This window comes from Esox lucius, chromosome 20 (assembly GCF_011004845.1).
Source record: "Esox lucius isolate fEsoLuc1 chromosome 20, fEsoLuc1.pri, whole genome shotgun sequence".
NCBI classification, from domain to species: domain Eukaryota; kingdom Metazoa; phylum Chordata; class Actinopteri; order Esociformes; family Esocidae; genus Esox; species Esox lucius.
In genome coordinates, this window is record NC_047588.1 from 25,820,317 (window position 1) to 25,845,526 (window position 25,210).

General features: G+C 45.2%; 1 protein-coding gene across 1 annotated transcript in view; it reads right to left on the bottom strand.

The window, feature by feature from the left end:
• Positions 1–25,210, bottom strand: part of megf8 (multiple EGF-like-domains 8) — a 47,280-nt gene that overhangs the window by 18,663 nt on the left and 3,407 nt on the right. Inside the window, exons 5-28 of the mRNA XM_010894119.5 lie at positions 23,996–24,176; positions 20,876–20,964; positions 18,357–18,570; positions 17,986–18,169; positions 16,933–17,078; positions 16,557–16,667; positions 16,310–16,461; positions 15,700–15,801; positions 15,467–15,614; positions 15,151–15,314; positions 7,850–8,053; positions 7,529–7,732; positions 6,860–7,105; positions 6,629–6,747; positions 6,097–6,228; positions 5,798–5,995; positions 5,430–5,669; positions 5,089–5,273; positions 3,997–4,210; positions 2,010–2,253; positions 1,793–1,925; positions 1,423–1,673; positions 1,094–1,204; positions 885–1,003 (exon numbers count right to left, since the gene is read on the bottom strand). Of these exons, the coding sequence (XP_010892421.2) occupies positions 885–1,003; positions 1,094–1,204; positions 1,423–1,673; positions 1,793–1,925; positions 2,010–2,253; positions 3,997–4,210; positions 5,089–5,273; positions 5,430–5,669; positions 5,798–5,995; positions 6,097–6,228; positions 6,629–6,747; positions 6,860–7,105; positions 7,529–7,732; positions 7,850–8,053; positions 15,151–15,314; positions 15,467–15,614; positions 15,700–15,801; positions 16,310–16,461; positions 16,557–16,667; positions 16,933–17,078; positions 17,986–18,169; positions 18,357–18,570; positions 20,876–20,964; positions 23,996–24,176 (4,091 nt within the window). The remainder of the gene's footprint in view (positions 1–884; positions 1,004–1,093; positions 1,205–1,422; positions 1,674–1,792; positions 1,926–2,009; positions 2,254–3,996; positions 4,211–5,088; positions 5,274–5,429; positions 5,670–5,797; positions 5,996–6,096; positions 6,229–6,628; positions 6,748–6,859; positions 7,106–7,528; positions 7,733–7,849; positions 8,054–15,150; positions 15,315–15,466; positions 15,615–15,699; positions 15,802–16,309; positions 16,462–16,556; positions 16,668–16,932; positions 17,079–17,985; positions 18,170–18,356; positions 18,571–20,875; positions 20,965–23,995; positions 24,177–25,210) is intronic.

Genomic DNA, 25,210 nt, shown 5'->3' on the forward strand with positions numbered 1-25,210 from the left:
GTCCAGATCTTTCACCCATTGAAAACATTTGGCGCATCATAAAGAGGAAGGTGCGACAAAGAAGACCTAAGACAGTTGAGCAACTAAAAGCCTGTATTAGACAAGAATGGGACAACATTCCTATTCAAAAACTTGAGCAACTTGTCTCCTCAGTCCCCAGATGTTTGCAGTCTGTTATAAAAAGAAGAGGGGATGCCACACAGTGGTAAACATGGCCTTGTCCCAACTTTTTTGAGATGTGTTGATGCCATGAAATTTTAAAATCAACTTATTTTTCCCTTAAAGTGATACATTTTCTCAGTTTAAACATTTGATGTCATCTATGTTGTATTCTGAATAAAATATTGAAATTTGAAACTTCCACATCATTGCATTCTGTTTTTATTCACAATTGTACAGTGTGTGGTACTTATCTTGTGCTATATGAGGTACCGTATCGCAAGCAGTTGGTCTCCACTATTGAGGGGCCCGACCACAACATAAGCATGTGGAGCCAGGAATCTCAAGAGGGGACACTACCAGGTCATGTAAGGTTAGGATATAAAATACATGTGTGTGATTGGAAGACAGATAGATATTACAGGGGATGTGCAGGAGAATAAAAGACTTAACTAATTATTGGAGAACATGTAAGAACTATGGAAGGTCAACATCGTGGACTCATGCTAAAAATAAAGATTCTCCCCTGATTTGTTTGTTCAAAGACTCTGTTCATGGATCAAAAGTGGACAGAAGCTAACAACATGAACCCACCAATCAAAACACAGAGAGGAGAGAGATGTGCACACAGACACACTGTGTCTATATTTCCTCATTTGAGTTTGTCATCGACCGTCACAAAAACAAATCTGAAATAACTGGCCTTAGTAGTGAATAAATCCCACCTGTAGACGTCTTTGAGGATCCCGTCTGAAAGAGACAGTCCTCCATACATCCAGAGAGTCCCCTGGGGCCCGGACACAAGAGAGTGGCCCATCCGGTGAAGGAACCTATGGGCCTGGCTCTACGGAGGAAAGGGGAAGTTTAACACTATGACGCCCTCTGCAACCGGAGTGTCTGGATATGTTTGCGTGTGTGTTGGTCTTGTTCTTACTGCTGTGAGCTGTGTGTCCAGTAGGGTTTCCCACACTATGCTGCCAGAGTCGAGGGGAGTGGAGCAGTCAGAGCCACCCCAACCATCTGCGCACACACACACTCCCAAAGACTTAAAACACAGTGGGAGAAAAAAAGAAGAAAAAAAAAAGAGTCAGATTAACTTCTAGATACCAATTTAATATTTCTCTGTTTAGTTTGAAGGAAGATGCTCACTCATGTTAGCACAACCAGCGGAAATCTACAGGAACAGTGAGCAAACATCACTGCAAAAATCCAAAAGCATTCCTATGTTCTCCAAGTACAGTGCTTGTGTCCCGTCCCACTCACAATGTTGCAGGAGCCCCTGCCCTCTGCTAGTCCACAGTCCTCGGGACAGACGTGCCTGTCGCAGTAGGGTCCCCCGTACCCCTGAGGACACTGGCACAGCCCCTTGGAGCACTGCGCCCCTGCTTGGCACACAGGCGACCCATCCTCGCCTGCCTCAGAGCCCTGGCTACAGCGGCGCACCCAGAAGGAAGCGTTGAAACCTTGAGGCCGTTCGTACGAGACGTTGGCTTCAAAGTAGACCGAGATCACACCTGGGAGAAATGACAGGGGGAGTTTTTCCCCCCACACATATTAATCATGATAAAATGAGTACGAGACAAAAATAAATAAAGACTTGAGTCGGTGAAAAAAAACGAATCGCGAGTGTTACCTGACGTGGCCTCAACAGTGATTGGCTGACTCCGGGTTGTTCCACAGAATGCACCTATCAGGTTGTGGTCCAGGTGCACAACACCGTTGCTCAGGAAACGGGGCAGGCCGTCAAAAACGTATACGTAGGAGCTCTACGTTAGAGAGACAGACAGGACCTCAGACTGAGGCTCAATAAACTAGATGTTAGTGTGTCTGGGTGTGTAGTCATTACTCACTGTACACTGAGTGTGGGAGTCGGGGTGCAGACTGAAAGCCACGGGAGGGCACAGCTTTCCCGGTACACAGGGCGCCAGGTCTTCAGACACAGACAGCACCCACAGACAGTAAGGGAGACCCCCCTTACCACTCACACCCCCTTTCCAGCCCAGGGAGGACGAGACGGGCAGCTCAGAGAGGGGTGACTGGTGGGACAGGATCACAGAGCGCCCCTGACACTGACGGAAACAGGTGCCATTATTTCTGAGGGGGAGAAGAGGGTGTCAGTTAGAGAAGTGACATAAAAGCACGTTAACACACTGAAAAGACCCAAGCCCTTCTGCCCTGCACATCTCAAATGGAGGAAGGAAAAATCTTGCTGTGTATCCTGGTTTGCCGCAAACCAACAACAGCCCATGGCTTTGAATGGGGTTGGCCCATGTAAGAGGAGTGGCTACGATGAGGTAACTCTATAAGCGGGAATTGGACAATACTGGGAGCCAATAACTTCAAAGAACAAATTATGTTTACTTGAGAATATGATTACTTCTAATTTACACCATTAGGAGTATTAATAGCCCTCTTAACAAACTACTCAATAGTTGGTGCTAATTATTTTAGATGACTAAACCTGGCATATTTGTCAGACAGGTCAAAATCTACTCAAAAGACAATTCTGTGAAGGTAAACTAGAGCAACAGCAATTTAACATGTTGAGAACACTGTAGCCTAAGAGAAGATAGTGCAACTGTTTTTATCATTTCATAAACCACGTGGAAAAGGAACAATCGCATTCTGTCTTTCCATTCTGCTTCAGCTGGTCCTCTCAAATATTGAGGGGTGTTAATTGAAAATGTGTCACCAATCCCCTTAATCCCTTACATACCCAAACCAATCACATGCCGTTCAAAGTGCTGTGGTACAACAGTGTGTTGGCAGCTCTGATAACAGTAGAAATAGCTAAATAATCCAGATAATAAATGAAATATGATCTTGAGTAATAGTACAACAAGTACAGCCAACCGAAAGTCCTTTAAAACGTACTTCAGTATTTAACATGTTAGCTGTAGTATATTACTACCCACCACTGTCCACAACAACTACCGCTGCCCTATTCCGGCCCTCACCTGTCCACAACAACTACCGCTGCCCTATTCCGGCCCTCACCTGTCCACAACAACTACCGCTGCCCTATTCCGGCCCTCACCTGTCCACAACAACTACCGCTGCCCTATTCCGGCCCTCACCTGTCCACAACAACTACCGCTGCCCTATTCTGGCCCTCACCTGTCCACAACAACTACCGCTGCCCTATTCCGGCCCTCACCTGTCCACAACAACTACCGCTGCCCTATTCCGGCCCTCACCTGTCCACAACAACTACCGCTGCCCTATTCCGGCCCTCACCTGTCCACAACAACTACCGCTGCCCTATTCCGGCCCTCACCTGTCCACAACAACTACCGCTGCCCTATTCCGGCCCTCACCTGTCCACAACAACTACCGCTGCCCTATTCCGGCCCTCACCTGTCCACAACAACTACCGCTGCCCTATTCCGGCCCTCACCTGTCCACAACAACTACCGCTGCCCTATTCCGGCCCTCACCTGTCCACAACAACTACCGCTGCCCTATTCCGGCCCTCACCTGTCCACAACAACTACCGCTGCCCTATTCCGGCCCTCACCTGTCCACAACGACTACCGCTGCCCTATTCTGGCCCTCACCTGTCCACAACAACTACCGCTGCCCTATTCCGGCCCTCACCTGTCCACAACGACTACCGCTGCCCTATTCCGGCCCTCACCTGTCCACAACGACTACCGCTGCCCTATTCTGGCCCTCACCTGTCCACAACGACTACCGCTGCCCTATTCTGGCCCTCACCTGTCCACAACAACTACCGCTGCCCTATTCCGGCCCTCACCTGTCCACAACAACTACCGCTGCCCTATTCTGGCCCTCACCTGTCCACAACAACTACCGCTGCCCTATTCCGGCTCTCACCTGGGATCTCCGTAGTATCCAGGCAGGCAGGACTCACAGTGTGGACCCTGGGTGTGGTGTGTACAGTAGCACTGGCCTGTCTGGTTGTGGCAGTAGCCCTGGAGTGGGTCTCCGTGGCCATTACACTGGCAGGGCACACAGCCCCCACCACCAGCCAGCGCAGAGCCAAAACTCCCTGGCCGACAGTGCTCACACTGTGGGCCAATCGTCCAATCTATGAAGAGGGGAGAAGAGCAGGACTGAATAAGCATGAAGCAATAAGACACGAAGATTAATTAGAAAATCAAATGTAAAGTTGCTCTGGTCATCTTGGAGTGTGGCTGTAATTTGTCCCGTTTTAGAAAGCTTAAGGGCTGAAATCCTCAAAAGCAACGTGAAAAACATTGCGTGCCGTCACTCATGATGATTCATAATGTAATACATTATTTAAAAGCTTCCTATAGCTTTGATAGACTAACTCTTGATCGTCATCCTAATATCCATGTGCCTGTTTAAAACTAAAAAGTTGCCAATCCTGACCAGACATTAGCATGCATCGGGGGACATATCCAGATTAACTGCACCTACTGCACTAGTTGACATGTTATGTGAGCGCTAGCTTTTAGTTGGTGACAAATTCCAAGAAACATTCAAGTAAAACTGTAACATAAGCATGAATCTGAAGTTTTTGGTCCTGTACACAATTTTCTTTTAACATTTGAAAACATTGTCTTGTAGATGGAATAAAATAAATATTTCAAGGGCATGTTTGTAAAAGAAAAAAACTATTATATATAAAAACCTGTTATATTGTGTCGTTTTTTGATTGCATTTGAACAGCCTACCTTAAACAATTATGCTTACATTATTGCATAATGAGGACAAACTTGTAGTTTTTAAACGTAATGCCCAAGTATTATTAGGGACGCAACAGCTAACTTATGCACTGATAATAATAAATAAAGATCTAATTGAGCAAGGTGTCAAAGAGGACGGCCTGCCGATCCACCCCCGATTGGGTTATTAACACCCATTTGTTTTCTTGCTCCGCCCCTACAAGCTTGCTTCCTGTGAGTTTCGGCCTTTGGAGACGGTTGTGGATGTGCCTCTCACCCTGGCAGTGGTCACAGATGCCGGGAGCGGTGATACAGCTGCTATGGAAGTTACAGCCACAGTCGACATCACACTCCACTCCACTCAGGACCAGGGTGGCTGGGTCAGATGTCCAGCCAAGGGAACACTCACACTCGAACCGCGGGCTACCGCTGCACTGCCCCTCGCGACACTCATTGTAACAACTATGTGGACGGAGGGTGGGAGAAAGTGGGGTCGTCTCAAACACAATGGATTACCACAGAATGACATCATAACACCTAGTAGTAAACCCGGGGGTTATAACGAAAGAGAAGACGAGAGACGAAACAAGCAAGGCTAAGGAACAAGAGGCGGCTCACGTCTGGTTGCAGTGCAGCGTGCCGTCTCCAGTGTAGCCCCTCTCGCAGTGGCACTCGTAGGAGGTGGGGGTGTTCACACAAGTGGCGAAAGGGTGGCAGGTGTGGAGGCCCAACCTACACTCCTCCACATCAGGACAGGTGGGGTAGGACCAGACCGCATCCCTCTCCCCCTCATCTAGGTGCTCCAGCTCCAGCTCCATCTCCATGGGCCGTGGGGGGGCAGAGGTTTGGGGCTCAGGGCTACGGGGCAGAGGAGTTCATAGGCGTAGTGCTTACTCCACCTACATCACCACAGCTTGTCCTACTGTGAAAACCGGGGGAGGGGGGCGAGTAAGCATTTTGAGGAGTGGGTGGTTTGCCGGTCATACCTAGTGGCCCGCACTTCAGCCACAGCCACACTGCAGTTATTCACAGAGGGATCATCCATCCCAGCCCAGTCTCCTCTGAGACACTTGCCGATGGTGGGGTTGTTGTAGTCGCCACACCAGCCGCACTGGAATGTCTGGAGGCAGTCGGTGCAGCTGGCCAGAGCAGAGCACTGCTTACACTGGGGTACAGAGTGGACACTGGAGGGAGAGGCGGGTGAAGACAGAAGAGGAAAAGAGTGAAAAACATAAACAAGTCAAGAAAGAGAGACTTGATTGACTTCCCTTCCTAGACCATTTACCTGTCATACCAGTCCCTGCACTCTCCATAGGGGTACTTGGTGAGGTAGGCAGCAAAGTAGAAGCAGGCCTGGGCTGACTCACACCACGCACACTGGCTGGAGTTAGACAGACACTCCCCACACGTCCTCCTCCTGTCACAGACGGGAAAGAATATTTATTGTGTACCTGCCTTTGTCCAGTAAGTTAGTGTCTGGGGAGTTTAAGGGGAGCGTTTGAGTCTGATTCCACAAATCAAAAGGTATGATGACTTGATTAGTGAAATAAGGTTTGTGGTGCTGGGGAACCCAAAATGATCATGGACAGTAGTCAGAAATAATTCTGAAGGTTATCTGGAAGAGTCAACGTAGCATAGCTTTAGTGCAGTGGATTTCAAAACACTCCTTGGGGATCCCTACCTTTTCCATTTAATCTATTCCACAGCTAGCATACCCGGATTCAACTTGCTAATTAATCATCAAGTGCTTCAGTAGGTGAATCAGTGGAGATGGTTCAGAGTGTGCCAGGGTAGACCACTCATTCATGACTACGTACTGGTTGCAGACTTTAGGACAGCCTCCTGGGTGGCGAATGGATCCATCCAGTCTACCCCGCCGGCTGCACTGGTAGTCCCCCTTCTTGCTGGAGTTGATCTGCCATTCGCAGTAGGGGTCCTGTTTGTTAGACACCATAAAGGTCAAAGATCTTCCGGATGTTTAAACGGAAAGTATTTAAACATGGCACACACGAAGCTAATGGTTTTGAGGTATTCTGTGTGTTAGCTACCTGAGCACAGGTGGAGCAGTCCCTGTACTCCTCACAGAGGGTGCAGTGTTGTGGGGCCAACAGAAGGTGGCGCTCCCCTACTCCATGTTCATCCGGGCAGGGCTCTAGGTCGGGAAGGGCACGGAAAAGACAACGGCCCAGAGAAGGGCACCAGCCACAGGACTGGTCAGACAGACAGGCCAGACAGGACTGGTAACCCGAGCAGGAACCAGAACGGTAGGGCTCCAAGAACAAGAACGAAATCTCCTACAATGACAGACAAATTGGGAGATAAAGATAAAGACGGAAATGTTAATGCATTGTATTCCACCAAAAATATTTTTCCATGATATATTGGCTACCTGTTTCATTTAATGAATTATTCAAAGTTGGCCTAAGTGGGAGTGATTGTATTGATTAATCTATGGGTGACCTTACTGATTAAAGTATTTTTGCAAATCAAAATAATTTGTGGGTGGACTCCAAATGGAGCGGAATTGATTTCAGAACAATAGAAACAATAAGGGACAGTTTATTCCAGCGCTCATGCTGCTTACGACGAATCCTAACGGACTATAGAAGTCATCCGTTTTGGTGAACGGGGTGGCGCTGTAGACTGTATATACAGACGTGTTGTCCTCAGCTGCCTGAAGAGACACAGCCCCCCGGTGTGTTCAGAGTAATACTCACACTTCCCCCTGGCAACGCAGTTCTGTTCCACGTCAACGCCATCTCACTAGTCTGTCCAGAGCCTGAGTTGTTGAGGTAGCCCTCGGCCTGGACCAGGTAGCGGTTCCCACGGGTCAGGTTGGGGAACAGACGCCCACCCTCAGGACGGGAGAGCAGCTTTGTCTCCTTTTCCTGATGTGCAGCCCAGCGGCCCACTACCTCCTTCTGGGTCGGACGGGTGAAACGATTCGAGAGAGTTCAGGAAAAGTGTCTGTACTCCTACAGGATCAAAAACAGTTTGACCCGTAACTGTCTCTCGGTCTCTTTCACTCGCTCTCTTACCAGTTGCAGGGAGTTGGGTCCAGCAGCCATGCGGGCCTCAAAGTGGAGCCTTTGTATGCGGGCCCACATCGAAACGGTCTCGGTTGGAGGGGGAGCAGGTGGTGGGGCACCCCACAGGGGGTGGATGAAGCCCCGGAATTGCAGGGTGACATCCATCTCTGTGGTGGGGCTAAGGATGATGGAGGTGCTGCGCAGGATAGACACCTGAAGGGGTAAAGGGTGGAGGTTCAAGGGACAATGGAAGGTGGCGTTACAACCCACAATTTGACAGGCCCACCTTACAGAAAGGTAAATGGATGACAGACTTAAAAGAAAGAAAAAATAAGATAAACCAATTACAAAATAGAAGTAAACAGGATTGCATTTAGTCAGATAAAAAGATATCAAAAGATGACCAGGTTATGAGCCTTTCCATAAAGAACCAGTGTGTATTTATTGTAGGGACAGTTCAGAACGGTAACAAAGCCATAAATAAAAAAAAGTGTGAAATGGAAATGTAGTGTATGTAGTTCATTTCCATGTGACTACATTAAGAAAAATGGGAAACAGATTCAATAAAACCCATAAGTGGAATCAAAAACTATATTTCAGCATTTGCTAATGCATGGAGTCTTCACAGACTCTGACAAAAAAGGATAATCTCAAAAAAGGTTTTCTTGAATGTCTCAGATTAAAATGCATACATCATTCTATAGCACAGGTGTCGAACCGGTTCAACAAAGGGCCGAGTGTCTGCAGGTTTTTGGTTTTTCCTATAAATTGGTTCCTAGTTCATACCTACACAACCAGGTGAGGGTAGAAACTAACCAATCAGTGACCTAATTAACCAATCAGGTACAAGGAGAGAGCAAAAACCAGCAGACACTCGGCCCTCCGTGGAACCGGTTTGACACCTCTGTTCTATAGGTTTTAGCAGATCTTGTGCTATTTACAATATCCTTAAACTTAAGAATTTTTTTTCTCATGAAGATAAGTAATCACTAGCCAGCTGCACAGAAGTTTACACCATTTTTTATTTACTAGCAGAACACACCCATTATCTATCAATCTATTGATACAGTGGGTATAGAAAAGAATCATCCCCCTTTAAAATAATCACATTTTGTTGCTTTGCAGCCTGAAATGAAAACGGACACAAAAAAAAGTTACAATATTCAGCGGTATTTATAACTTATAACATCCAAGTGAAAGATATAATACCAAATTACAAATGAAAAAACAGAATCACTGAGTTGGATTTTACTGAGTTGGGTTTACAAGTCCTAAAAATTACTTGTAACCCCAACCAGGTGTAGTTAATCACCATCTCAATAGCACACAAAGCCAATTGACTTTCAACTGTGATCAGATGTGGTCATTTTGATTAGCTCAGCATGAAACAAACTTTTCCTGAAGCATTTCAGTCCTTGGTAGTGCAACTGAAGAAAACAATCAACTATGGGTGGCAAGGCATTGTCAAAAGATCTTCGGGATAATGTTGTGGACAGGCACAAGTCAGGAGATGGATACAAAAACAATTCAAAGGCTTTATCAGTGCTTAGAACAACAGTGAAGTCTATTATTAAGAAGTGGAAGGTATTTGGTACAACACAGACCCTCCCTGGGTCAGGATGTTGCTCCAAACTGGATGAAAGAGCCAGGAGGAAACTGGTCAGAGAGGCAACCAAGAGGCCTACAGCAACTCTGAAGCAGTTGCAGGAATTCATGACATTGTGTGCATGTGACAACAATATCACAAACTCTCCACAAATGTGGCTTGTATGGGAGGATTGCAAGAAAAAAGCCACTCCTCAAGAAAGGCCACATGCAGTCACGACTGAGCTTTGCCAACGCACCTTGAAGATTCTAAGGCCACGTGGAAAAAAGTGTTTTGGTGAGATGACAAAAATTGAATTATTTGGCCTCAACGCCAAACGATATGTCTAGCAAAAATTCAATACAGCTCACCATCCAAATAACACCATTCCTACAGTAAAGCATGGAGGTGGTAATATCATGTTATGGGGTTGTTTCTCTGCAGCAGAGACTGGAGCACTTGGATGGGGCAAAATACTGTCAAATGATTGAGGTAAATCTGCTGTTCTCTGCCAGAAAGTTGTCAATGGGAAGAAGATTTACCCGAAATGTGATTTTAACGGGGGGTGATTCTTTTCTATACCAACCGTACATGGACCATGGAATTATGTGGTAAGACATTACAGCTGAAGTAGTGAGAGGGCCTTATCTCCAGCCATGTTGGTTACAGGGGAGTGTTTGAGAATAGGAACCTCATGTACATGAACACATCACTGTAACTTATCACTGTAACTCTTCTAGGAACTTCTACTCTCAATTAAATATTTTGGGTGACCAGAACATAATTAGAAAAACAGACTGAAGTTTGTATTTTTAAAACATTGGCACAGCGAAAAAAACGAAAGTACCAAATGAGCAATATTCAGGGTTGCACTCCAAACAGCTACTACCATTTTGCTGTGAACATTTTATCTCCACTTTCGAAGGCAAAAAGACAGAACAGACAAACGGGAAAGTCTCACCACTTCACCTGCTAAAATTTTAACAGCGATCAAAATGCTTGCTGCCTCCGTCCTTGGGAGAATCTCAATTGCATGTCCTTGATTTGTTGCATCCACACCTCAATAAAATCCATAAGTCCCTCTTCTCTCACCTTCTCATCCAAAGGGTTTTAGAGGTGAGAAGACGCGAAGAATCATGAATAAGCAATTGACTTGTTTCTTCAATTCCTCACCTCTCTCTAAAATCACACCGGGGGGGGGGGGGGGGGGGTAAGTTCCTACCCTCAGGCACCAATTCACATTTAAAGAGAGACCAGGTGTGGAGGAAGGAGGAAGCTAGCCTTTCACAGCTTGAAGAATATACTGACTTAAATTCCTTAAATCATTATTTGCAATGTAACCATATTTGTTTGTAATCTTTAATTATATCATCCATCAAAAAATATATTAATGTTCATGATCTTTTTCATTCTTTAGGAATGTTAAGCAAGGTTTGAGATTTAAGAGAAGCTGAAAAACCCCAGACATTGCTACAAATAGGCTAGACAGATGAAACATTTAACAACGCTTTTTCCAGATGAAACTTAAATTGTTGTGTTTGTCATGGAGGCCATTTTCATAATATTACCTTATATTCAAGCAGCTTGCTTTAAAAGAAATCCTCAGAACACAGGCCTAATTTTGGGGCTTTTTTCACCCTGGCTCTTCCTATAATTTCTACTGAGCGCTGTGACACCAACTCTACTTCAGAACGCATTCCAAACATTCTAATTCTTGCCAATTGTTCTATGTCACAATGCCGTACTAACCCATAGAGTCAATGAGCTTTCAATGCACCTCACAACATTTCCTTTAACAATGGGCTACTAAATACCTTATCGTTGTTCACCTGGGCTTTCTGGCACCTACTCATTAAAAGCAAAACCGTTGCCACTCGTGGTTAAAAATATTTCTTCCGAAAAAGTGCAAAACCTTATTAAACCCTATTTTGGTATTATTTGTCTAAGTACGTACATTTTAAGCCTTCATCGTAACATTTTAGCTAACCAAATCAATGTTTTCTTTTTTTTGCCTAAAGGACGACAGCTAATTTACGTTGTCATGTTTGTTAGTAGGTTTGAAATTGAGCGTAGGATGCGCACATTCTTGTACTAACAAAACCGTATGGTCAGTCATTGCTTAGCTGCTGGCACTCATTTTTAGATCTGAAGCAGTGGCTGCCTTGGATTATGAGCCCAGCACCGGCCAGCAGACAGATAGTGTAATACCAACCAATGGCGAGTGAGAGGAGTAAGTGAGCTCAATAGGCTACACAGCAATATAATAATAATGGCAATCGGCAACACAACATTTAATGGCATTTAACATATAATGTATAAGCAATTATATATACGACTGGGTGTGTAGCACCTGTTTTTATGGTTTTCTTAATTTTGCTTTTAGGGAGGGGATTAGGGTGCAATATTAGCAAGAATAGTGACATTCTGAAACATCCTTTATATACAGAAAAGTGTTGTATTTACATTAATGACTCTGCAGGGCTGCTTGTTGAAAACGGCGAAGATTTGGGCATGAGAAATTGGCAAATCAGCTACTACTACTATCGTTGGCCGCTTAAGGCTAGTAAAACAAAAATCAACCTCTCCATGTTGTGTTTTGTATAGACTTTCCTCTCAACCGTGGGAAACAATATAAAGAGGGTGGTGGGGATAGGGGTGGCGCGATGCACTTCTCACTGAAAAACGCATACAGTGGGGAGAGCAAGTATTTGATACACTGCCGATTTTGCAGGTTTTCCCACTTACAAAGCATGTAGAAGTCTGTCATTTTTATCATAGGTACTCTTCAACTGTGAGAGACAAAAATCCAGAAAATCACATTTATAACTTTTAAGTAATTAATTAGCATTTTATTGCATGACATAAGTATTTGATACATCAGAAAAGCAGAACTGAATATTTGGTAAAGAAACCTTTGTTTGCAATTACAGAGATCATACGTTTCCATTAGTTATTGACCAGGTTTGCACACACTGTAGCAGGGATTTTGGCTCACTCCTCCATACAGACCTTCTCCAGATCTTTCGGATGCTTCTTACGGAGCCACTCCTTAGTTGCCCTGGCTGTGTGTTTGGGGTCGTTGTCATGCTAGAAGACCCAGCCACGACCCATCTTCAACGCTCTTACTGAGGGAAGGAGGTTGTTGGCCAAGATCTCGCGATACATGACCTCATCCATCCTCCCCTCAATACGGTGCAGTCGTCCTGACCCCTTTGTAGAAAAGCATCCCCAAAGAATGATGTTTCCACCTCCATGCTTCACGATTGGGATGGTGTTCTTGGGTTGTACTCATCCTTCTTCTTCCTCTGAGTGGAGTTTAGACCAAAAAGCTTTATTTTTGTCTCATCAGACAACATGACCTTCTCCCATTCCTCCTCTGGATCATCCAGATGGTCATTGGCAAACTTCAGACGGGCCTGGACACGCGCTGGCCTGAGCAGGGGGACATTGCATGCGCTGCAGGATTTGAATCCATGACGGCGTAGTGTGTTACTAATGGTTTTCTTTGAGACTGTGGTCCCAGCTCTCTTCAGGTCATTGACCAGGTCCTGCCGTGTAGTTCTGGGCTGATCCCTCATCTTCCTCATGATCATTGATGCCCCACGAGGTGAGATCTTGCATGGAGCCCCAGACCAAGGGAGATTGACAATCATCTTGAACTTCTTCTATTTTCAAATAATTGCCCCAACAGTTGTTGCCTTCTCACCAAGCTGCTTGCCTATTGTCCTGTAGCCCATCCCAGCCTTGTGCAGGTCTACAATTTATCCCTGATGTCCTTAACAAAGCTCTCTGGTCTTGGCCATTGTGGAGAGGTTGGAGTCTGTTTGATTGAGTGTGTGGACAGGTGTCTTTTATACAGGTAACGAGTTCAAACAGGTGCAGTTAATACAGGTAATGAATGGAGAACAGGAGGGCTTCTTAAAGAAAAACTCTGTGACAAAAAGGTCTTTGACAGCCGGAATTCGTACTGGTTGGTAGGTGATGAAATACTTATCCATCCATCCATCTTCTTCCGCTTATCCGGGGCCGGGTCGCGGGGGCAGCAGTCTAAGCAGGGATGACCAGACTTCCCTCTCCCCAGACACTTCCTCTAGCTCTTCCGGGGGGACACCGAGGCGTTCCCAGGCCAGCCGGGAGACATAGTCCCTCCAGCGTGTCCTAGGTCTTCCCCGGGGTCTCTTCCCGGTGGGACGGGACCGGAACACCTTCCTGAGGAAGGCGTTCCGGAGGCATCCGAAAAAGATGCCCAAACCACCTCAGCTGACCCCTCTCGATGTGGAGGAGCAGCGGCTCTACTCTGAGCTCCTCCCGGGTGACCGAGCTTCTCACCCTATCTCTAAGGGATCGCCCAGCCACCCTGCGGAGAAAGCTCATTTCGGCCGCCTGTATCCGGGACCTTATCCTTTCAGTCATGACCCAAAGCTCATGACCATAGGTGAGAGTAGGAACGTAGATTGACTGGTAAATCGAGAGCTTCGCCTTGCGGCTCAGCTCTTTCTTCACCACGACAGACCGATACATCGACTGCATTACTGCAGAAGCTGCACCGATCCGTCTGTCAATCTCCCGTTCCATCCTTCCCTCACTCATGAACAAGACCCCTAGATACTTAAACTCCTCCACTTGAGGCAGGCACTCTCCACCAACCTGAAGTGGGCAAGCCACCCTTTTCCGACTGAGGACCATGGCCTCGGATTTGGAGGTACTGATTTTCATCCCCACCGCTTCACACTCGGCTGCAAACCGTCCCAGTGCATACTGAAGGTCCTGGTTAGAAGGGGCCAACACGACAACATCATCTGCAAAGAGCAGAGATGAAATTGTGTGGTCCCCAAACCTGACACCCTCCGGCCCCTGGCTGCGCCTAGAAATTCTGTCCATAAAAATTACGAACAGAACCGGTGACAAAGGGCAGCCCTGCCGGAGTCCAACATGCACTGGGAACAAGTCTGACTTACTGCCGGCAATGCGGACCAAGCTCCTGCTTCGGTTGTACAGGGACCTGACAGCCCTTAGCAAAGGACCCAGGACCCCATATTCCCCAAGCACCCTCCACAAGATGCCACGAGGGACACAGTCGAATGCTTTCTCCAAATCCACAAAACACATGTGGATTGGTTGGGCAAACTCCCATGAACCCTCCAACACCCCGTAGAGGGTATAGAGCTGGTCCAGTGTTCCACGGCCCGGACGAAAACCACACTGTTCCTCCTGAATCCGAGGTTCTACTATCGGCCGTATTCTCCTCTCCAGAACCCTGGCATAGACTTTCCCGGGGAGGCTGAGAAGTGTGATCCCCCTATAGTTGGAACACACCCTCCGGTCCCCCTTCTTAAAAAGAAATACTTATGTCATGCAATAAAATGCAAATTAATTATTTAAAAATCATGTGTTTTGGATTCTGTCTCTCACAGTTGAAGTGTACCTATGATAAAAATGACAGACCTCTACATGCTTTGTAAGTAGGAAAACCGGCAAAATCGGCAGTGTATCAAATACTTGTTCTCCCCACTGTACGTAGACTAATATCCAGCTCGTTCTTTGGCCGTTTAGAGCCTAGGTTGAATTCTTCTGCATTCTATTGTCCACCCTAGTACTAAAGCATTTGTAGTAGAGCTTTTGTCGTTGAGTGGAGGTATGGTGTCATTATGCCCATGTAGACCTTCATTTTGTAACTACACGTGTGAAGCTGGGGACAGGGTGTACATGCGGGTGCCTCTCGTACCTTGTCAGGCTGGGAGTCATTGCGGGGGTGCTGGAAGGTCAGCAGGTGTAGTCCCGGTACATAGTTCTCTGTGCGACAGTTAAGGAGGGAGACGAGGAAACGCGTACGCTCCCCCCACCAGCCGTACGCCCCTGAGATCTGGTCCACGCGGCACGCGGTTTGGTCTGCAGCACCAACATGGAAGTACACACAAACAGACCTCCATATTACAATACAGTACCACTGTTTCACAAATGGACCCTCCCGTCTTCATCTCCCTTGCATTTAAGCAAATGACATTTCTCATTTCACTCCACCATTCGTCTGCGCATCTAACCTGACACAGGTAGGCAGGACTCGTTCTGGACACACCAGCCAAAGTCCCCTTGGGCTCGAGGCAGGGAGCCTGGAGCCCCACTAAACACCAGGCAGGACTGGCAGTCGGACAGGAAACGGGCCAGACCCAGGCACCCAGTGCTGCCACACTAGAGACACACACAAATCGAGAGCGTGTTATCATGAATGTCAGCTGCTTAGGAGCGGCGGATGGGGATCGGATAGGTGTGTTACCGGGTTGGTGGGTTGATACTCCCGACAGCGGCCCTCACACCAGCTGCATTCTGGGTTTTTCAGACAGGCGCTTTCATCAGGGGCCTCAGCACACAAAGCGTCCTGACAGACAGAAAAAAAGCTGACTATAACCATATATAAACAGTTTTTATTTAAGAAATGTTGCATAAAACAACGAGAGATGTCATGGAAACAGGATGTGTCTGTAAATTATTCCTGTTGTCAACAGACAATTTGTTAAAATAACATGATCTTTTTGAGTTTGTAGGATTAGCAAGGAATCAAATTATTTAAGTAAATGCTAAAAATAAGCGTTGTGCACAGTATGCCATCCAACACTTGGCCATCAAAAACTTCCACTGATGGAAAACACTGAAACACAGCATGTGATAACTGTCAGCAGTGTTTCCATAAAATTTAAATAAGGGTTTGGTGGCATACTGCACAAAAGGGTACTTTATCAAAGAATACATGCATGAAACCTACTCGGCAATTGGATAAAACTAGCTTATAAACGAGGAACATTGTGTTTCAGCAACATTATAGTTTCAACCATCCAGTTCTCAACCCCACCCTGGCTATCATATTTAGTCCAAACCCCTACACTAACCCGGTCTCCTGGGTCGCTGCTGACAAACAGCGGAACTTTATATGCCACCAGATCTCCACGGGCAACACCACTGTAACCCCCAGCAACCAGCAACACCCTGCCCTCCATTACAGCAGCCACATGGGAATATCGCCCTCTCACGGCCTCCCCTCCTGAAGGGAAACGGACAGATGGACAGTAATCATTCAGTAGAAAGCAGCAGCAACATCTCTGTGCATTAGGTAGTGGTTTGTGTTCATGGACTCACGGTGTTGAAGGCTCTCCCCAGCAGACACCCACTGGTGACAACCCAGGTGATAGAAGAAGATATCCTCATCATAACACTTCTCCTCCTGGTAGTGTATGTGCACATTCCCCCCTAACAGAGAGAGACATTGTAAAGGGCCTTAACATCAGAAATGTGTATGAATCAGCTCAAACCTTCGATCATGTTTAGGGGCGGTAAGGTGGCCTAGTGGTTAGGGTCCCTGGTTTCAGGCCAAAGCTATGTGGTTCTGTCCCTATGTGAGACAGTTAACACCAATTGCTCCTCCTCCCCCTCACATTTCCCTCAAGGTATTGCTGTAACTGATTATGTGGTTCTTAGATAACAGTATGATTCAAATAATGAAATGTCCCCCCACCATAGACCACCATGTAGTTGCCAATAACTGTGGCTGAGTGGAAGGCTCTCTCCCTGGGGCCGGTGGCTGGAAAACGGGAGCGGAAGGAGGTCCAGAACCTCCGGTCTACATGGAATACATCTGTAGAGTTCACGCGCACACTGAACCTGGTAGGGAGAGGCGTAGGAAGAAGGTAGATTAACTGAGAGTTTGATAATAGAAACACTCTCAGCCATCAACACTGCTGTCAGAAATAGAGGAAAACTACATCTGCCTCCAACGCATTGGGTAGAGAATGCCACCAAACATACTGCCGTATTATTTTCAGGGTAAAAAAAAAAAAAAAGGCAAAGTTATTGACTGGCCAAGTCAATTTTCAAATTTAAATCCAACATATATACAGTTCCGGAAGAAATTAGGAGACCACTGCACCTTTTTCTTTCCGTTCCAAAAAAGTCGAAAAGGAAGGTTTTGAGTGAGGAACAGAAGGGTTAGAATTAAGAGACCACTGCAAATTGAATGCTTCTGTTCCTCACTCAAAACTTTCCTTTTCAACTTTTTTGGAAAGGAAAGAAAAAAGGTGCATTTCGTGGATTTCTTTAAGCGTGACATTTCGTGCTATGGTATTTCGTCCCATCCCTAATAGCTATGTGAACTGTGGATGATAACATACAATAGTTGTTAAAGTGATTCACATTTCTTGCTAGGTAACCAAATGGCACCAGAAATCTGCATCAGATCTACCAATGTTGAAAACAAGTAGCCCATATAAAGGTCACCATATTTACATCAACCAATTCTGCCATCAATGCCTCACACAGGAGATACAATAGCCACAGCAAAGTATTAGTCACTTAACTTCTTGGGCCGCCGGTCGAAATGTGGGGCTCTGTGCTTGCATTTCTGGTTTGTATGTTGACAAAATGAACAATCTTTAAAGAACAAGCTGAATGCAACTGATGGTGCAAGTTAACCACCAATCAGCAAGTTTCTGAAGGCTGTTTCACTGAGCCATTGTTTTAAAAAAATACTTACACTACTCCATTCTAAAAGGGCCTAGCTCTGCCTGTGTACCTGGCGGTGGTGGGCCTGTGGCCCCCGTAGACCAGCAAGGTCCTGGAGGGGGGGTGGAACACCATGGAGTGGCCTGCTGTAGCGGGGGGCTTCCCCCCTGTGGGCTGCACTGCCTCCCACACCGCAGATCCCCACAGACTAAACCGGTACAACGATGAGGAGAACATGTCCTCTTCAGTACGACCTGCAGTGGGCATAGGTGTGTGTGAAGGGAGGGAGGGGAAGAGGTAAGATAGAAATGACATACAGAAATTATATTGATCTCCAATATCATCTGTATATACACACTGTATATATTGGTAAGCCAAAGTGTCCTGTAAAAAAGTACATTATACAAATGTAAAATTTTTGTATTTTAATAAATTAATTACCTCCAAAGATGTAGAGAAAATTGTCCACCACAGCTGCCGCATGGTTGGCCAGTCTAGGTGCACCCGGGAGGTGTGATTGGCCAAGCTGCTGCCAGTCATCCTGAATTGGTCGATACATCCAGACGTCGCTGGCTAAAGAACCACTGGCAAGCTGCCCTCCAAATATAACCATGTTACCCTTCCACTCAACTGCTGTGTGGGAGTGACGAGCCACCTATCACAGCCATATGGTCAACGGGAGGCAGAGAGGAATTGGGAACACGGAAAAAGTGCAAGGATGTTATGGTGTAAAAAGAAAATATCAACACAAACACAGGAAAGAAAACCTGAAACAGCACTATGGGGTTAGATTTGTCTCAACAGTATTTGTGTGAACAGATAGACAATCCATACGCATGTGTAATATGTATAAAGAGTGTGACAATCCATGTGAACACATTGACATTCCGTGCGTACATTTAAAATCTGTATGAGCAGACTGACAATCCATATGTAAATTTGCTATGTGGGAGCACAATAAAATACACATTGAAAGTGGCAATAATTTACAAATACATGAAAAACATTTGTGGATGTCAATTCTGCATGTACACATTTAAATTCTATGCACACAGATTGCCTTTTACACAAAAATAGTTTTGAGATAAACTTTCTGTTGGGTAAATTTGTAACATAGTATGCATTTATCAATATTAACTAGAGAATTGTGCCTACATGACTAACCTTTGATTAACCTTTGTGAGGACCTTAATGTCACTCATAGATAAAGGTTTGTGTAAGAACTGGCATTTACTAAATGCTGATGTTGTTTAAAATTATTTGCTGGCTTTAAGCAAAAACGTCACTAAGAGTAGAAATGACCCGATTAACTGTCTGATGAACTGTCTAGAATAGCAGAGCTGTGGTTAAGGGTGATAAAAATTGCATATACATGATCTTGCCCACGATTATCAGTTGTCTTGTATGTCTTCCATTTTCTTATAATTTCTTATAATAGCTGCTTACCTATTGCAGATTCAGTCTTCCCAGCCTGGTGCAGGACTACAATTTTGTTTCTGGTGTCCTTTGACAGCTCTTTGATCTTGGCCATAGTGGAGTTTGGAGTGTGACTGTTTGAGGTTGTGGACAGGTGTCTTTTATCTCGATAACAAGTTGAAACAGGGGCCATTAATACAGTTAAACAAGTGGAGGACAGAGGAGCCTCTTGAAGAAGTTACAGGTCTGTGAGAGCCAGAAATATTGCTTGTTTGTAGGTGACCAAATACTTATTTTACTACAATGTGATTTTCTGGAATTGTTTTCTCATTTTGTCTTTCATAGTTCAAGTGTACCTATGATGAAAATTGCAGGCCTCTCTCATCTATTTAAGTGGGAGAACTTGCACAATTGGTGGCTGACTAAATACTTTTTTGCCCCACTGTATGTTGCAGAGTAGAAAAAGGTCAGACAAAGGGCAACCCGGCCCAGGTCTTCGCTCATGTGTAACCAATACGAAGGAAGAGAAATGGGACAGGGTGGGACGAGGAAGTATTCAGATTTGTCAAGAGACGAGTATAAAATGTGTTTTTCCAATTGTATCAGAATTCTCAGAAGAAAAGCCTAAAACCAGCTCGCTGCTGGGCGGTGAGCACAGGTCCCACTAGAGGACGTCGGGCCCTCATGCCACCCTCACGGAGTCGGTTTCTGACAGATTGGTCAGAAACATGCACACCAGTAGCCCGCTGGAGGTCATTTTGTAGGGCTCTGGCTGTGCTCCTCCTGTTCCTCCTCACACAAAGAAGCAGATACCAGTCCTGCTGCTGGGTTGATGCCCTTCTATGGCCCAGTCCAGCTCTCCTGTACAGCCCTTCTGGTATGTCCTCCATGCTCTTGTGACTGTACTGGGAGACACCTTTTTGCCATGGCTCGTATGGATGTGCCATCCTGGAGGAGCTGGACTACCAGTGCAACCTGAATGGCCCGCAGGTACCGCCTCATGCTACCAGTAATGACAAGGACACTAGCAAAACCCAAACCACATTTTTAACATTATTAAAAAATGAATGTATGTTACTTTCATTGATTATAAAGCCTACATTAAAAAAGGTTCCTACAAATACAGTGTGGCCCAACTATGAAAGGAAGGAAAATACATCACCTGCTATCCTAAAATACCTGAGTGAGAAGAGTTTTTTTCCCTCCCACAGGCGGAAAGCTTGGTGTGAAAGGCAATCCATACACGAAGCATTTCAATTTGTACGTGCAGAATTATTTATAAATCTATTTATAAAATTATTTGAACATGTATTTTTTGCGCTCACAGATACCAGATATACGTACGGATTGTCAATCTGCTCATACAGATTGTACACTTACAGACTACCAACGTGTTCACACGGACTGTCACACTCGTCCTACAGATTACACATTCACACCCAGATTAACAGAGACAACTCTAACCCCATACAGCACAGTTTTTGTTTGACATCTAATGTATGAAGATTGCATCTCTTGTTTCTGGCATGAAAACAGGCACTTACTGGGGAGTGTCCATAGGATCTGTTCTCCCACTGGTTTGAGCTGAAGTTGTATTTAACCAAGTCCCCCAGAGCACGGTTCAAGTCAAACCCTGAAAACATCAGAGAACCAATAATACAGAGCCAGTTAATTATATTATGCCAGTTTTAATCAGCGCATACATTGACAAATCAACCCTAACATCCAAACTAACAAACATATTCAAGTAGTCCATATTTGTACATCTTGTAGTGGTCTCGGATGGACAATGTGTTTTAATGTCACCACAAAAATTCAAGGAATAAACAAGGAATTTACCAGACTCTGGGACACTGGCCTTCTAGGCAGTTGCAAAGAAAAAGCAATTTCTCAAACTGGCCAGTAAAAAGAAAAGATTAAGGTGGGCAAAAGATCACAGACACTGGACAGAGGAAGAACTCTGCCTAGAAGGCCGGCATCCCGGAGTCTCCTCATCACGGCTGATGTTGAAACCGGTGTTTTGCAGGTACTATTTAATGAAGCTGCCAGTTGAGGACCTGGAAGGCATCGGTTTCTCAAACTAGACACTAACAAATCTGTCCTCTTGCTTAGTTGTGCACCGGGGCCTTACACTCTTTCTATTCTGGTTGCTCTGTAAGCTTTGATAACTGTTAATTGTGTAATAGATATTGTTCACAAATGTGTCACAGCTGGTGTGCCATAGGCTGGCCACAATAAAAGGCCACCCTAAAATGTGCAGTTCCATCACACAGCACAATGCCACAGATGTTGCAAGTTTTAAGTGAGCGTGCAATTGGCATGCTGACTGCAGGAATTTCCACCAGAGCTGTTGCCCTTAAATTGAATGTTAATTTCTCTACCATAAGCAGTATCCAAAGGCGTTTTAGAAAATTTGGCAGTACATCCAACCGGCCTCACAACCGCAGACCACGTGTAACCACACCAGCCCAGGTCCTCCACATCCAGCATCTTCACCTCCAAGATCGTCTGAGACCAGCCACCAGGACAGCTGCTGCAACAATTGGTTTGCATAACCAAATGGTTTCTGACAGTTTGTGCAGAAATTATCTCAGGGAAGCTCATCTGCATGGTCGTTGTCCTCATCGAGGTCTCGACCTGACTGCAGTTCGTCGTCGTAACCGACTTGATTGGGCAAATGCTCACATTCGATGGTATCTGGCACTTTGGAGAGGTGTTCTCTTCACGGATGAATCCCGGTTTTCAGTGTACCGTGCAGATGGCAGACAGCGTGTATGGTGTCGTGTGGGTGAGCGGTTTGCTGATGTCAACATTGTGGATCGAGTGGCCCATGGTGGTGGTGGGGTTATGGTATGGGCAGGTGTGTGTTATGGACAACGGACATTTTATTGATGGCTTTTTGAATGCACAGAGATACCGTGACGAGGTCCTGAGGCCCATTTTTGTGCCATTCATCCATGACCATCACCTCATGTTGCAGCATGATATGCACGGCCCCATGCTGCAAGGATCCGTACACAATTCCTGGAAGCTGAAAATATCCCAGTTCTTGCATGGCCAGCATACTCACCAGACATGTCACCCATTGCGCATGAGTTCAGCTCATGATAAACATGGGCAAAAAAAAAGTGTTGCGTTTATAATTTTTTTCAGTATAAATGCTATTCTTTCAACGGGCTACATGTTAAGAAATTACAAATCACATGAATTGAAATATTAAGCATCCAGCATATAACTTGCATGTACATTGTGCATACTGCCTGTAAAAAATAAAAGATAAAACTGACTTGAAATGAAATATCAATGTTATGCCAAAATGTCTGTTCATAGAAACTTGTATTTCACTTCAAGTAACACAAGTTTGGCCAGAGTCTGTCTTCTTGTTCATGAGATGGTGTATGATGCATTCTCATTGCTGTACTTCTCTATTTCTCCTTTTGCGTCCAGCGAGGACCTTTGCAGCAGTGTAAAGTATGAGCCGTCGTTTATGTCTCTAAACTGGTTACACACCTGATCATTTATTTTGCAACTGTGATATTTTGCAACTAGTAAACTCCCTGATAGATTAAGCGACGAGCTAACACACAAGAGTCTTAAAAATTGTGTTGGGTGAGCATGCCCCAACCATGTGAAGTGAACGCTACTCAGAGAGCTATTGGAGCGCTACTTGAGCAATTCAGCAAGAGCATTCTGGCTTGCTCAAATAACGCTACTCGCTCTAGTCAAATTGGGACTGCTCCGCTCCCGCTCCACTCACACTCTGCAAGGGAGTACTACACATCGATACAAGAGATCTTGAGTTTCTTGGCAATTTCTTACATGGAAGAGCTTTTGATTCTCAGAGCAAGAACAGACTTTCAGAAGAAAGTTATTTGTTTCTGGCCATTTCAGACTGTAATAAAACCCACAAACGCAGATGCTGAAGAAACTGAACCAGTCTGAAAAAGGCCAGTTTTATTGCTTTTCAGTGGTGCTAACAAATCTCAAAAGGTTTTCTATAGGGATGTGCATTAGACCATATTTTACTATCCGAATAATATGTGTTGTTATTTGAATAGTATTCGGATAACTGAAATACATGCTTTTAAAAACTACCGATACCACATGAGGACAGGGTGTTGTTCTCCTGTAACATTGGCTCAATGACCGTTCGTTTGACAAAAAAGAGACCGCGTGTATGAAGGAATTTGTGTTTGCAAAACTACAGAACTAGAAGACAATATTAATCAACACACAACACTGAGATTATTGGATGGAAGAGTCTAGAGAAGCTAGCAAGCGAAGCTAACCAGCTATATGCCATTTGCTTAACTCACTGTTTTCTTCACTCTCAACCGCCTTTCGATTCCACAGCTGAACTTTATATAGCGTTTTGTGGCCAAATATTTGTTTCTGAGGTAACATTAATTCAGTAAATATAGTCAAACTAGTTGACTTTCATCCACTTGCTAACAGTAGGCTAAGATCTACATAGGCCTATGTAGATATTCCAGTAAAAATCATCATCATTTCCAGCTACAATAGTCATTTACAACATTAACAATGTCTACACTGTATTTCTGATCAATTTGACATTTTAATGGACAATAAAATTTGCTTTTCTTTCAAAAACAAGGACATTTCTATGCGACCCCAAACTTTGAATGGTAGTGCATATTACTTACCTCCAAACAGGTACATAGCTCCAGTAGAGGACAGGTAGACCCCAGCAGAGCCGGTGCGGGGTCGTGTGTTGGAGTCACCCCTGTTCACCTGCCACCACTGCCCCGCCCCACTGTCATCACGAAGACCTAGCTGACAGCTCTGGCCAAGGAAGTCAGCGTTGCAGAGACAACGCTCTCCTCTCTGCAAAAGTCACAATGAGGAGGGAGAGACAGAAAGCCCACAATCAATTTCTAGTTTGATTTGATCATTTACGCTAATGTAAAGCCTTGATGCATGTCCCTTTGATGGGGTGAAGCTGTCCTGTCCCCTTAGCAGAAAAACACCCCCAAAGCAAAATGTTTCCACCTCCATGTTTGACGGTGGGGATGGTGTTCTTGGGGTCATAGGCAGCATTCCTCCTTCTCCAAACACAGCGAGTTGAGTTGAAGCCAAAGAGCTTGATTTTGATCTCATCTGACCACAACACTTTCACCCAGTTCTCCTCTGAATCATTCAGATGTTCATTGGCAAACTTCAGATGGGCCTGTACGTGCTTTCTTGAGCAGGGGGACCTTGCGGCCGCTGCAGGATTTCAGCGTGTTACCAATTGTTTTCTTGGTGACTATGATCCCAGCTGCCTTGAGATCATTGACAAGATCCTCCTGTGTAGTTCTGGGCTGATTCCTCACCGTTCTCATGATCATTGCAACTCCACAAGGAGAGATCTTGCATGGAGCCCCAGACCGAGGAAGAATGACAGTTCTTTTGTGTTTCTTCCATTTGTGAATAATGGCACCAACTTTTGTCACCTTCTCACCAAGCTGCTTGGTGATGGTCTTGTAACCCATTCCAGCCGTGTAGGTATATAATCTTGTCCCTGACATCCTTGGACAGCTCTTTGGTCTTGGCCATGGTGGAGAGTTTGTAATCTGATTGATTGATTGCTGCTTTGGACAGGTGTCTTTTATACAGCTAACAACCTGAGATTAAGAGCACTCCCTTTAAGGGTGTGCTCCTAAGCTCAACTCATTACCTGTATAAAACACACCTGGGAGCCAGAAATCTTTGTGATTGAGAGGGGATCAAATACTTATTTCACTCATTAAAATGCAAATCAATTTCATGACACATCTACACCACACACATATACATATATATATACACACACATACACACATACATATATACACATACATACATACATACATATACATATATATACACATACACAGACA